This window comes from Corylus avellana, chromosome ca1 (genome assembly GCF_901000735.1).
Source record: "Corylus avellana chromosome ca1, CavTom2PMs-1.0".
In the NCBI taxonomy this organism is placed as follows: domain Eukaryota; kingdom Viridiplantae; phylum Streptophyta; class Magnoliopsida; order Fagales; family Betulaceae; genus Corylus; species Corylus avellana.
In genome coordinates this window covers 45,304,140-45,319,322 of record NC_081541.1, presented here as the reverse complement: position 1 = coordinate 45,319,322, position 15,183 = coordinate 45,304,140, and the positions used below count along the sequence as shown (strand labels likewise).

Here is a 15,183-nt window from a genome sequence, read left to right as displayed (position 1 = left end):
GACCTTCATCATGAGGGCAGTGACCTGCCGGGCTGATCTCATAATATGGAGCTTCCGGTACCTTGAACGCCCCAAACGGGTTTCACCCAGGGGTCTTCTTTTCTATACATGAGGCAGATTGGTACATTGTTCATTTGACATCTACAAAAAAAATGAGCTACAAATCCATAATTTGGACCCAAAAAAAAAGGAAATAAGACACAATAAATATTTGTAATAGTTAGGACTTCTGCACTATCCACCTAGATAAAGCGTCCCTAAAAGATAATTGTCCCTGAGGAGCAAACATAATCAAGGCAAATGATGCAGCGGCAGCTGGATGCTGTGTTGTCTCAAGTATACGAGAAAATACTTTGTCAACATTCGTTGAATGATCTGCGTAAACTTGCTTCAGTACCTCTGCGATACTTGTAGGATCACTTATTTTCTGCCAACTGAAATCACATGATAAAATTTGAAGTTACTTTTAGTCAATAGGCATTGGATATGTAGAAGAGTATTTGAAGCACTTTTTCTTCTAAGATTTGAAGGACCTAATACAATTTCTAGAATGTCCTGACAGTTCAATCTTTAAACATATAAATTCTAAATTTCCAAGTTCTAAGCCTTAAACTTCAACTTTTATGAAGATTGTATATAATAGGATCCATTCACTTGGATGAATGTTTACATGATCTTAAATGTGATGCCATAGTAGTTTACACCCTGACTCAACGGAGAAACATATAAACTAAAATGGACACCTACTGATCTATATGACCACTAAAACTTACATGAATTCTGTGAGCTTTCTCACACTGGAAGGCAAAGGAAATGTTCCAGCCCTTGGAAATACTTTTGGTAGTCTAGGAGATCTTATGGTGCTAGGTAGAAATCCCCAGAAAGGGGTTGCATTAAGCAATGTAACACCTTTCACCAAATGAGGGTTGCGTGCTGCAAAATATAGAGCCACAAATCCCCCTAGTGAGTTCCCAACAATATACACTGGTTCGCCAGTGACCTGAAACAAAAATGATTGATTTAATCTCTTTGTTTATAAACTAAGTTATGCTATCATTAATCTGAAATTAAACTTACTATTGCATAAGTATATCGACAAAAAATCATATTTTGCAACTGACTTCCCATTTACCAACATGTAATTCTCATGCTACCTAACACTGGAACTGGATAAAAAAAAGGGAGAACTCGAAGATTCTAGTTTGCTACATGAATGGGCACCACAAGTATAATCTGTCGTTTCCAGAAAATTCTATTAACCATGAAAATGAATCATGCCAATTCCCTACATTATGTGAAAATGAATTGTCTTTACTATTTCAGGGCCAAACATCATCTTCAGAAAATGTCAATTCAAGTTTTCTGGCAAAGTAATGAATCCTTTCTCAGAATTTACAAAAATGACAGTAACATTGGTGCCCAATGAAGTGAAGGAAGTAGAACAGTGGCATTTATGACTAACACACAGACAATGGTGGTAGTGGTGGAGACATTGGAGGGATTTCAGTGCCAATGAGTGCAAAGGCAATGGTGGCCACAGTTACTGTAGTTGATTGCAGTAGATGCAGTAGATCAATAGTACAACATATGCAGTGATAGTGCAATGAAAGCGGTACAGAAGGATATAGCACTACTGATGGCGGCAGATGCAATGATGGTGTTAGTTGTAGAACCACCAGCTGTGGGGTTCGAGTGGTATTAGTGATAAGTGGTGTGCTAGAAATATCAGTACACAATGAGGAAGAATGAATAACATTGTTTTAATCCATGCACTGATTGTGCCCAAGAGGGATATCTATGTGTGAGATGCATGATTTTAAATGCAATGCAAACTTCCTTGATTAAAGTGGAAAAGCTAAATATAGCTAGACCAACGTGCAAAAAAAGGAATTGGCATCTCAGTAACTTGAAATAAGAAGTTGAGATCCACAAATTTAAATTGCAGACCAAACTAACCACAGATATAAGATGGATTTACAGCCACTCCCAAGTTTGAAATCACACAATATATACCTGACAATAAACAACGGTATGAACCATGATGAACTAAACCAACAAAATTTAGTATTATATAAAGTCAAGGTGTTATTTAGGCCACATACATTGGAAACATGCATCAAAGTCAAACCAACTTAATTGCATCTCCAAATAAACTTTGTTTAGTGCTTATTGAAGCAAAGTGACAGAAGGGAAACTTGGAGCAAGGAAACACATAAGGAGGAATCCGTTCAAGAGGTCACACCACATAATACATGCCAACTTAATTGGATAAGCAGTCACAATAGATATAAGTATTTAATTAAAAGGAGTATGTTAAAAATAATTGCTATGCATTACCGCTGCAGAATAGAAATACAGAAATATTGCAGCACTAGTGGGTACTTGCTCTATGAAATATTGAACTTGATCTCGCCATAAATCAATAGAGTAAACAAGATCACTTGCCCATGGTTTCAGTTTCATCTCCAAAGCCCCAGGCATAATCTTCTCCTTCACTCGAACGGGGAGTATCTTCTAATGGCAATGACATGCCTTGCCCAAGAAAATCAATTGCCCAAACTCTAAAATCACGTCCTAAATCCTTCAGTTGTTTCTCATAATGAAAAGAACCAACACCAAATCCAGGAAGAAAGAGCACCAGCGCGGAATTCACATTTTCACACCCTGCTTTCTCATAATGTACATTGAATTTGGGCTTCCATTCCCAAAAACAGCTACTAACTGGGGCACCAACTTCACCATTTGATTCATCTGGCAGTTCAGGCATTACAACCTTAGTTGCTGACTCCCCCCTTTCTGATATATCACTTGCATCCCCTTCCCCACCAATCACATAACCATTATAGCCTCCACTCAAGACCTTTGAATCAACATTTTTGAAGCCTTTTAAGGATATTTAATGATCTAAACCTGCCCCGGTGGCTGGGTTTCTTTATTATAGACTGATCTTAATTGTGAAATCTCAAAGATCCATCTCTGGAGTCAATTTTATTGCACCAAAATTTATGTTTTGTGAAGGTGAGCCTTGATTGATGCAAATTAGAGCTTTTCAGAACCAATTCCAATCTCAATTTTACAACATGAGAGAAGGGTGCACAATTGTACGACAGAAATTGCATAGCCAGCCAAAGCAAATGATTTAGCAACAATCTAACTTTGCCTTATGTTTGGCTGCAGAAAAAAGAATGAAGAAATCAAATGTGTAATTTGGAATTCGTAAGTAGCCACACATCACGCTGGTCAAGAAGCATCAGGAGAACATGCATCATCCAGGACAAATATACTTGTAATCTCTCCAAGTGAAACTGATGATTAAGTAGAGTTTAGATTTGCCTAATAAACACTGGATGTTTTGGAACTTGAGTTTGTATATCTGTTAATTTTTCCAGGCTGTACTTGTCATTGGTGTGCATAGATTCAATGTTGGCGTTGGAGAGATCTTGTTGCTCCTATTTCTTAATGTTCTTGTTGGGTTTGCCTATATGCATAACAGGTGTTTGTTGGATTGCCTCAGCGACCAAGCGGGGGGAGTGAAAGCCTCACGGAGTCACGAAGCATACTACAGGTGTTGATGTACACGTGTTTTGAGCATATTCATATTTTTGAATGTCGTTCACGCACATTGCAATAGGCCAACTACCTCCAACTCTGAAGCGTCTACAGATCATACATAATTGCAAGAATATGTTGATATTTATGGAAGAGGATGATACCAACAGTACTTGCTTGAGACCGGTTCATTTATTTACCCTCCAAAATGAGCCGAGCCAGGATTGCCAAAACGAGGCTCGTTTACATCCCTAAATTATATATATACCATGAAATACCATGGTTTTGACAGTTTAGATGAAATACCATGACCTAAACTGTCAAAAGCTTTCCAACAAAAAAATTCCAAGAAAAGACCAATAAAACCTGACATGACTCGATCCAAATTAACAATAACAGAAAATCTAGTAAAAGAGTAACTAAACTTCACTCGTAGAGAAAGATGGTCCACATCATATACTTTGCTGACGTGGTCATCATATAAATCTAAAACTATTAAATTCATGCAATATTTGATGTTAACCGGCAACCACGTCAAGTTAAAGTGTTTGAATTTATATGTGAAAAAGAAACGCAAACCCACAAAAACATAAAGAGGCAAAAAGAAAAAAAGATTTTTATGTTCACACACAAGTTCGCAGAAGTTCAACGTTTTTTATGTTTCAAAGAAGTGAACATTATATTATATTGGGCAGAAAAGATAAAGCAGTCAAGTAGTGCTGCATACAAGGTATAGAAAATACTAGAAAGTAGCCAACATATTTCCAGTTCCATAGGATGAACATCACACAATTTTAACAAGAAAAAGTGTGTTGTTCATTGCAAGCAGATAAAGTGTAACTATTAAAATGTCCATCAAAGCTGCTGCTTTAAACACTCCATATGCTTGTCCTGAAACATCTTCCCATCAACACAGTCTGCCTGCATAAAAATAGCATCCACCAATAGGTCGTCAAGATTGTTGAAAAGCCAAAAAGAAATCGTGAAGGAGATATATATATGCTTGACAAGGACTCTTTTTTTGTTATTATTATTTATTTATTGATACTCTTCAAAAGCATAGTCTATACATAGAATAAATTTCACTCATAAAAAAAGGAAAAAAAAAAAAAAAGATTGTTTCCAAATTAAAGGACTCTTTGCCTAATCCCTACCCATGTTTTCCATCATCATTCCCCCAACTCCAATCTCAACAAATTAAAGATGTATTCAACAAACACCTTATCCATGCAGAAAAAGAAGAGATTAGTCCACCATAGAAATCCAGTATTATCCTTAAAAAGGTATTTAAGAAATTAATATAGAACGATAGGTATGAGATTAGTCCACCATAGAAATCCAGCACGGAAAAGGAGCGTATCCCTAGACGCACCACAGCTTGATAGGTATGAGTGAGGCCTCCATCCTCCCTCGCCTCAAAGGTTATATAGTACCTCATTATATTTGGATTGTAATCCTGACGCATTAATTTTAAAACCCTCACAAACTCCAGTCGTGGAGCTCCAACCTACACACAAAAGGTCATCATGAATAAATAATAATAATAATAATAATTATTATTATTATTGTCATGGAAAAATTCAGAATTCATCTACATCTGAATCCGATACCTCATTCTTCTTAGGGAAAATTCACTTTACCTACCTGAAATTTCAGGAGTTTTTCAATTCAAACTCTAATATTTAAAAATTAGCAATGTACCCCCTAATTAATGTTTCAAACATTTTCAATTCAGACTCTCCGTTACTAATTTCAGTCTAATTAGACAGAATTCATCCCACGTGTGTCTCACGTGAGATTAAAACCTATAAAATTACGTAATTACCCTCATTTCTAATGAGGGTAATTACGTAATTTTATTGATTTTAATGAGGACAAAATTGGAATAGAAGGTATCAAAATCCCATGTGAGACGTACGTGGGATGAATTCCGTCCAATTAGACGGAAATTAGTAAGGGACGGTTTGAATTGAAAAATTTTGAAACATTAGGGGGTACATTGCCAATTTTTAAACATTGGGGTTCGAATTGAAAAACTCCTAAAACTTCACGAAGGTAAAGTGAATTTAACCCTTCTTCTTATGAAGGTGATTGTGGTATGCATCGAATGCAAGCTGTGAATATTCTTCGAAGCGGCTTGGAAGATGGCCCGGCCGAGATATAGTGGCCTAATTATACAACAAAGCTTGTCGAATGGATTCAACATCAAAGCCCTAAAACAATGAACCAACAAGTACTGTTAAAAAAAGCAAGCGGTAGAGGCATATATATATATAGGCATAGAAGACGAAGGGAATTAGTTTTACATAGGGGAAAATGCACTTTACTCCCTGAAGTTTCAGGGACTTTTCAATTTGAACCCCAAAGTTTAAAAATTGACAATATACCCCCTAAAGTTTCAATTTAAACCCTCCGTTAATATTTTCCGTCTAAGTGGATGAAACTTGTAAAATTATCATATCTATCATTTCTCTGTTACCAATTTTTCATCCGGGGATTATGGGCTTGAAAATTTTGATCAAACAGTGACAAAAGTGTACCCCAACAATCAAACGCACATTGCAGAGAACGAAGTTGATCAATCTGTTAATGGGATTTCTAGTTTAAAGAATGCAGAAGAACCAGATCAACAGAGGTTTAAACCTGATGAGAAAAGAAATGAGAAAATCTCCAAAGATTCCTGTTCGGGTAGATACATTTATGTTCATCATCTTCTTCGCAGGTTCAACGAAGACATGCTCAGGCATCGCCGATCACTTAGTAATTGGACTAATATGTGTCTTTTTATGGCAAACATGGGTCTTGGTCACTCTCTTGCAGATTCTGAGAGGGTATTCGCAAAGACTAGTTGGTTTGCGACAAACCAATTCGTCAAGAAGGATTGAATTGAATGCTCGGTTTTGGAGGAGAGGGAGGTAGGAGTTGAGGTACCCAGAAATGAGCAAAACGGGTCGTTTAGCAGTGAGGGCAAAATTGGAAGAAAATAGCTTAATATGTCACGTGAGGCGCACGTGAGATGAGTTCTATCCATTTAGACAGAAAATATTAACGGAGGGTTTAGATTGAAACTTTTTGAAACTTCAGCGAGGTATATTACCAATTTTTAAATTTTGAGGTTCAAATTGAAAAACTCCTGAAACTTCAGGGGTAAAATGCATTTTCCCTTTTTTCTTACATCACTCTCCAAAACTTGTTTACGGTATTTGGCTAATGCCTTCTGAAAATCTGGATCCAATTCATATTTCCCATGCATTACTTTCTTCTCCACGGAACTTCCAGCAACCTCCTCCATGGATCTTCCAGCTGCAACAGACAACAATGGCAGAAAATACAATCCCAAAAACCCTACCTACCGCACTCGCCAAACGATTAATTTATTTCCACGTGAAAGGAATAGTTATTTCTCTCCGTTTTTTAGAAAAATACCTATTTCTCTTCGTAAGAGAATAATTATACCCCAAGAATAATGTGTAACCTAATAAAACAAGAGTTATTCGAAAAAAATTCTTTTCATCTTCTGAGCATTTAGAGTTCGTTTGGGATTGCGGTTTCAATAAGTGTGATTTTCAAAATAGCGCTTTTAAAATCACTATTTTTTAAAATCGTAAAGGCGTTTGGTAAAACATGTTAAAAAATGCTTTTTTATTAAATATTTGTTATGCGAGTTCATGATTTTGATTTAAATTCGCACTTTTTCAAATAAGCACCCCTTAGCCTGCTTATTGAAATCGCATATTTTTTTCCTATTTTAAATTAAAAGCTTTTTAAATCGCAATGCCAAGCGCCTTACATTTTGTAATATCTTTTAAAAATGCAGATTATTCTTGCAAAATCGTAATCCTAAACGCACCTTTAATTATTTTTCAAGAATCGAGTGTTTGGAGAAAATATGGAGATAATGATATTTAAAATCCATTTATAAATATGGATATTAATACTATCGATCTTTCTAAGATATCAGGCAAATATTGAGTTTTTGGGAAATTAAACAAGCATAAATCATGAATACTATATATCTAACAATTGTAACTTAAAAAATTAAAAATTAAACCGATAAAATTAATCTTTATTTTACTACGACGATTCACGATAGATATAATCATGAAGGTCCTTTTCTTTCATGGCATTGATAGAGCTTATTAATTAGGAGACATTGAATTACGTTGCCCAAAAAAAGAAGAAGATGTATGCTACAGTACAATATAATGCCCACATTTGGCCCATATTTAGTAACTTGTCTAATGGGGAGAGATGATTGAAATTCAAATTTCAAATTTCAAATTTCAATCCTCCATTTCATGTGATTGTCCATCTGACACGTCACTAAAAATGGGCCGAATGTGGGCATTATATCACTGAAGCATTTCTCTTTTTCAAAATATATATATATATTTTTTTGGGTCTTTCAAGTTAAAATAGGAAAGTTGGTATTTGAGTTTTGAAAGACATACGACCATCTTACACAAATCACTCGATGCATTTTGCGGTCCTTATAATAAATAATTAATACAAAATTGGGTGAACTTTGAATGTCGAAATTCTAGGTGCATGGCCGGGTGTTTCTAATGAAATAAATTGTTACCTTGAATTTAGGCATGTGTTGGGATTACTTGGGAAAAAGCATGAAAATGAAAAGGTCGTAAACTTTCTATGCAAGCATTGACTAATCCTAAAATTTAATTGGGTATGGTGTATTTGGAAAATGTTGCGAGAATTAATAAAGAGTGAATGAATGATTTTGTCTTAAATGAGTTAAATTTGATTGATGCAATTTAATTAAGAGCTTTCCTCATACATTCAGCAAGAGGAATTATCAAGAAGCGAGCAATCTGGAGGGTTGGGAATGGGCACAATATTAGGGTGTGGGGCGACTGTTGGCTTCCAAACCCAAGGACCTATGCCGTTCAATCACCTCGGACTAATCTTGCAGCGGACACTTTGGTGTATGATCTCATTGAAGGGGATACGGGAAGATGGAATCACTCATTAATTTCAGAAAATTTTTCAGAGGAGGAGGCAACAGTGATGACGTCGATCCCTTTAAGCCCCTTATTACCTAAAGACAAACTTATATGGAGATGCACAGCAAACGGGCAGTTCTCTGTCCGTAGTGCCTATCACTTAGCAGTGGAATGGCAGGAAGAGGAAAGTGGTGGACCATCAAATCCGGGAGAAGGATGTGATATGTGGAAGGTTTGCTGGCAATTAAATGTTCCTAATGCTGTCAAGGTGTTTGTATGGAGGGCTTGTCATAACATTTTACCAACAAGAGCCAATTTGTTCAAGCGTAAGGTGATTACTTCATCTTTGTGCTCCATCTGTAATTTGGCGGAAGAAAGTGTGGAGCATATTGTCTGGTCATGTCCCTCTGCAGCTGATGTATGGAGCTGTGGTCCCATTAAACTCTAGAAGAGTATAAGCGAACATCAGGATTTTGCCCAGTTGTTTGAAGCGATGATCGGGCGATATGACAAGCACGAATTGGAGCTCTTTACGGTGGTAGCTAGAAAAGTTTGGATGAGACGTAATACAGTAGTGCATGGGGGGGATTTCATCCCTCCAAATCAAGTGTTTCTGATGGCAGAGGCTGGTTTGGAGGATTTTCAGAGGGTCAATACTCAGGTTTCGGGGTCAACCAGTGAAACTCCACCCGCTCAAACGACAATTTGGCAGCCACCGCCGGCGAATATGGTGAAGGTGAACTGGGATGCTGCCATAGAAAAAAAAATTCCTGTGTCGGGATTGGAAAAGTAGCAAGAATGGGCAATTTATGGCGGCTTGTGGACTCAAGAAGAAGATTTTAATGGATCCTACTGTGGCTGAAGCATTTGCTGCCCTCCACGCTGTGCTACTTGTGAGGGAGCTGGGCTTTGATCATGTAGTCTTTGAGAGAGATGCACTAACGGTGGTGAAGGCTATTAATTCTCCTGACACGTGTGAGAGTAGCTATGGACATATCGTGGAAGATGTGAAGCATTCTCGGAGCGAAATAGCAATATCCAGTTTTGTTCATGTGCTAAGGGGAGCAAATTCAGCTGCCCATAATTTAGCAAAGGAGGCTTGTACCCATGTCACTGATTTTTGTCGGTGGCATTGTATTCCACCATGTATTGGTGATATAATTAGGAAGGAGAGGACTCTTCTCTCTTCCTGATTTGCTCTTTTTGAGTTTTAATAAGATTGAAATTTTCTTCAAAAAAAAAAGAGCTTTCCTTAAAAAATAGAATTTCAAAATTTACACGTAGAGATCGAATTTAATAACCGTGGGCGGCTATAATTTGTTTGAACTAAGGTTTTTATTAAAAGAAAATATTATCCTAATTAGGAAAATATGTAATATTTGTGCAAAATCAAATTTTACTTTAATGGGGAAGATTCGATCTTATGCCCTATTAATACTTGATTTGCTAATTAACTATTAAAATTTGGGTAGCTAGCTACTTTTATACTTGGCAAAGAATTAGTTATACTCCTTAATTATATAAATTTTTTATTTTTTATTTTTTATACATATCCGCATAAGAGGGGGAGGGAGGATTCGAACTAGAGACCTCTGCTTCTCTAGACGTACGTGGTCTCTAACCGATTGAACTATCCCTTAAGGACCCTTAATTATATAACTAATATAAGAAGTCAGATTTAATTGTATCACTGCCCTTAATATATTTCATCGATTCTTTTAGCATATGAATTAAATGGATGAATTAGGTTTTATTCTTGGTAAACGATGAATTAATTAGGTTGCCAAAAAGAAAGAAGGAAGCCGACAATCCTAGTACCAGAATTGGAAAGGTTTCGACCACCCCATCCTCAAAGTAGTGCAAAAGTCTATAAAAGCCATATCGGCAGTACCAATAAATATTGATGTGTAAAAATTATAAAAACTAGTTAGGAATTATATATGTTTTTAGGAACTTTATTCTAATATCACCTTAGACTATTAGTCTACAAGTTGATAGAGAAACATATATTTAATTATTTAATTAGAACATGAACATGATTAGAGTGAAAAACCTTTTCCATAATCCGTCCAAACCCGACTCCTAATTCGAAATACTTATAGCCAATCAGTGTAAAATGTTTCATGTAGAACATATGTTTAAAACTATTTTATCTATAATAAAGCATGTTAAAACGGTTCAAAATCCTTTACAATTAGAGATTCCTAAAAACTCTATCCGCCCTATGTACTTGGACAAGGAATGTAAGGGGAACATGTGAAACGACTTCCCTCAGTTCAAGCAAGAGCCCAACCATCCAAGCAAACCACCTTTCTTTACTGAAAAAAGTTGTGATAGAAGGATGTCATCAATTGGTGGTTTCAATTTCAAGCTTTCCAAATGACTGAACTACAAATTGAGGGATCTACAGGGATTGTGCACAAATGTAAGATTGACTTCAGCTCACTAAACATGAGTTCTCTTTCAACAATTTCATAATTCACTTCTCCAATAGAAGGGCTTCTTCTTGAAGGACTAACTCACATAAATGATCTAGCTATTGAAAATTGTGAGGAGTCGATGACTTTGTGGTCAAATGATGTGGGATTACTACAACACCTCCCCTATCTTCGTGTTCTAAGGTTTGTGAACTGTCTGAATCTAGTTTCTTTTGGCAGCATAAGAAGCAAACCAGTAGCAACACTCGGATTTGCCTTCCACACTTATAGAAATTTGTATCTCTCGTTGCAATGCCTTCGAATCTTTATCCAAGACACTGATGTACATGTGTCTTGAGCATATTCATATTTTTTAATGTAATTCGCTGACGCACATTGCAATAGGCCAGCTACCTCCAACTCTGAAGTGGCTAGAGATACATAATTGCAGGAATATGTTGATATTTCTAGGGGAGCATGATACCAATAGTACTTGCAATAACAGCTCATCTCTTCTTGGGTACTTGAAAATTTCTCAATGTCCATCCCTCAAATCCTTAATTCCAAAGGGAGAATTGCCTGCAACTGTTAAACCCCTCGAGATTAACTTTTGTTCAAAGCTGGAGTCAATAGCGATGAGATTCCCTCAACTCATCTCTTGAAAAAGTTGTTATTGAGCATTGTGAAAACCTTAAATCCTTACCCATGAGCATACACACCCTCAACCATCTAGACACGATTGAAATTCGTTGGTGTCCAGCTCTTGTTTCCTTCCCAGACGGAGGATTGCTCCCTCGCAACCTCAGAGAGTTAAGAATTAATGATATGGCCGTACCCAACTGACTCAGAAAAAGGAGGAATCCATCTATGACTCAGAAGAGGAGGAATCAGAGTGAAGGGATCCCCCTACACTCATTTGCTCTGTTTTATTTAGATGCTAGAGAAGTGCCAAGGAATAAATCCAAGGTCAGTTTATTTGCACATTAGTTCTTTTGCTTCTGGCTTTTCTTCGACTTCCATCAGGGAAGGCTCACTGCTTCCTCCTCGAAGTAATTAGGGGTTTTATATTCTTTCCCATCTTTCATCTTCTTTGGAAGATTTTTAAATAATTTGCATTTATTCTTATTTCTCTCATTTCTTTTGTACAGAATGAACGACCTATGATCTATGATTGGGGTTCAAAAGATGCGTGGGCGAGTCCACTATGCAAGTCATCCCTACAAGCTAAGCCACACATGACGTTGTTCAAGAGGCCTCTAAACTGTAAGAAAACTAAGGAAATAGCTATTTGGCGGAATGCATTCTAATGCTTTCTCATTGAAAATATATAGGTGAAAATATACAAGTATAATCAAACATCAAGACTGAAAGGATAGTCTTGATGTGATGATTATCTAAGAAAGTAATTACAATTAGGAGTCCTAATATAGAAGAGAGAAGGAGTCCTAATACAGAAGAGAATTAAACTAGGATAATCACAAGTAGGAGTCCTAATATAGAAGAGAGAAGGAGTCCTAATACAGAAGATAATTAAACTAGGATAATCACAAGTGTTGTCATTGAATGAGTTTAATGACAACATTACAAATAGGAGTTTTTGTATCAGTAGAAGACTCATAGCCGTTGGTGACTACTTGTCTCTGTTGACTCTGCTGATCTACGTGTGTTCTTGTTGTATTGTACCTAATTAATAGCCCCCCTCAAGCTGATGGGAGGAGAGGTGACCATTAGTTTGTCTCTAAGTAACAAGGACCATGAGGATGTGAGTCCTTTTGTAAAAATGTCTGCACATTGATCAGCTATAGAAACATAGGAAGCTACCAAGTCTGTGTGAAGAATCTTCTCCCCGATGAAATGGTAATCAACTTCTATGTGAGTGGATCACCTGCCCAATCAAAGTCACAATAGGCATGAATTTGAAGTGGTCCAGGAGTGAATTGCAGACCATGGTCTGGAGTCCCCTTGAGGTATCTTAGTACTCGTTTGGCAGCTTGAAGATGAGCAGTTGTAGGGCAATGCAGGAAGTGTGCAAAACTGCAAAGCTCTAACAATATGTCTGTAGGCAGTAGGATCTGGGAGAGCATCACCATCCATCTTTGTTAACTTCTGCCCCGATGTGCATGGGGCTGCATAAGGCTTAGCTCTAATCATGTTGACCCGTGTAAGGAGATCAACTATGTACTTGCTTTGGTTGAGATGTAATCCAGACTTGTCTTTTAGAACATTAATAACAAGAAAGTAGGATAAGCAGCCTAGATCTTTGAGTTTGAATTCCTGCCGTAAATGAGAAACAACTGATGCAATGACAGTAGGGTCAGTACCAGTAATTATAATATCATCAACATATATGAGGATAAATATATGTATTGAATCCTAATGGAGTATAAAAAGAGATGTGTCAACTAAAGAGCCAATGAATCCCAGGTGAAGAAGAGCCTATGAGAGTCTCTGAAACAAAGCTCTTGGTGCTTGTTTTAAGCCATAGAGAGCCTTTTTGAGCTAGCAAACATGACCAGGGAGCATACTGTCCACAAAACCAATAGGTTATTCCATGAATACTTCTTCAGATAAGTGACCATGTAGAAATGCATTGGATACATCCAATTGTTTGAGTGGCCAATTGTAATGAACTGCTAGAGAAAAAAGTATGTGTATGGTAGCTGGCTTGATGACTGGACTGAAAGTATCGTTGTAGTTTATTCCACCTCTCCATTGAAAACCTTTAGCCATAAGTCTAGCTTTGTATCCCTCTATTGATCCATCTGAGTGCTGCTTCACCTTGTACACCCATTTGTTCTTGATAATGCTGTGGTTTGATGGGCTAGGACCGAGTGACCAAGTGTCATTATCAAGGAAAGCTTGGATTTCACTTTCCATAGCAGCAAACCAATGGGGAATGATAGCAGCCTTAGCAAAAGTAGTTGGGATTGGTGGGAAAGTAAAGCTGGTCATGGCCTTGAGAGGATGTTTGGTGGATTTAAGAGATTGGTATAGTTTGCTGGAAAGGTTTTAGACTTAGAGAGTCCTGCCATTGATCTGGTAACCATATGTGGAGATGGAAGTTCAGGTGAAGGGGATATGGCTTGAAGCAAGGAAGCATCAGTAAAGAGAACAGTAAGGTTAGATTGAGGTGCTGAGGCTAAAGGGAGTTCATTATGAAGGAACATGGATATAGAGGATTGGCTAGGTGACTGAATATTGAGAGATGCATCATGAGATAAGCTGCTGTCATTGAGAGGTGATGATGATGTAGATGGTGTATTGTTTGGTAAGGGTGTGGATGGTATGACGGCAGTATGATCAATGACAGATAACGGAGGTTGAATATCATCAATATTTCATAGCCTTTGTGATGAATCATGAATAGAAATAAAGTGAGAGGGATCAAGGACAATACCTGATTTGAGGGAATCAACCTTTGCAGGAGTAGTAGGGGCTGCTCTACCCTGAGCAGGAAACAACACTTCATCAAAAACCACATGCTTGGAAACATAAATTCAGTTGGAAGTGGGATCAAGGCATTTATACCCTTTTTGGTTTGAGCTGTAACCTAAAATGACACATTGCTTGCTTCTAAACTCTAATTTGTGTTTGTTGTAAGGCTTTAAGAGAGGATAGCAAGCACAACCAAAGGTTTTCAAAAGAGTATAGTCAGGAGCTTTTTGGAACAATTTGAGAAATGGACTGAAGTTTTTGAGAGTAGGTGTAGGTAATCTGTTTATAAGGTAAACAGAGGTACTAACAACTTTTACCCAATACTTTGAAGGAAGGTGTGATTGAGCTAAAAGGCTGAGGCCAGTTTCTATGACATGTCTATGCTTTCTTTCTACAATTCCATTCTATTGGGAAGTGTGTGGACAGGTTAATCTGTGAAGAATTCCATTGGTGGAGAGAAAGTTAAGAAATTTGTTTGAGGTATATTCTCCACCACCATCAGTTTGGAGTTGTTTGATTTTGAGATTGAAATAATTTTCAACAAGGCATTTGAATTTGACAAATGTTTCAAACACATCAGATTTGGGTTTAAGGGTGAACAACCAAGTATATCTTGAAAAATAATCTATGGAAAGAACATAACAAGTACTTCCATTTATTGATTGAATTGGGGAGATCCATACATCACTATGAATAAGCTCTAAAGGAGCATGAGAAATTCTAATAGACTCGGAAAAAGCTAATTGTTTGCTCTTACCTACCTGACAAGGAACACAAAGGGACTGACTCGACTAAATTGAAGACACTAGAAGGTGATGCTT

The 15,183-nt window shown here is 37.1% G+C and overlaps 4 protein-coding genes across 11 annotated transcripts in view; 3 read left to right on the top strand and 1 right to left on the bottom strand.

The window, feature by feature from the left end:
* The window catches only part of LOC132173406 (pheophytinase, chloroplastic-like), a gene marked incomplete at its 5' end in the record, with an annotated part of 3,242 nt that extends 352 nt beyond the window's left edge, over positions 1–2,890 (bottom strand). The window contains 6 exon segments of the mRNA XM_059584902.1: positions 4–62; positions 64–141; positions 243–434; positions 774–1,000; positions 2,383–2,451; positions 2,453–2,890. Coding sequence (XP_059440885.1) covers positions 4–62; positions 64–141; positions 243–434; positions 774–1,000; positions 2,383–2,451; positions 2,453–2,890 — 1,063 coding nt within the window.
* Positions 1–15,183, top strand: part of LOC132175054 (protein SUPPRESSOR OF npr1-1, CONSTITUTIVE 1-like) — a 47,379-nt gene that overhangs the window by 4,141 nt on the left and 28,055 nt on the right. The gene's annotated exons all lie outside the window — the stretch shown is intronic.
* The window catches only part of LOC132174980 (putative disease resistance protein At3g14460), a 62,999-nt gene that overhangs the window by 22,061 nt on the left and 25,755 nt on the right, over positions 1–15,183 (top strand). The gene's annotated exons all lie outside the window — the stretch shown is intronic.
* LOC132173397 (uncharacterized) lies at positions 8,575–9,303 on the top strand. The gene is made up of 2 exons (XM_059584895.1): positions 8,575–8,841; positions 8,959–9,303. The coding sequence occupies exons 1-2, from the start codon at positions 8,575–8,577 to the stop codon at positions 9,301–9,303; spliced, it is 612 nt and encodes a 203-aa protein (XP_059440878.1).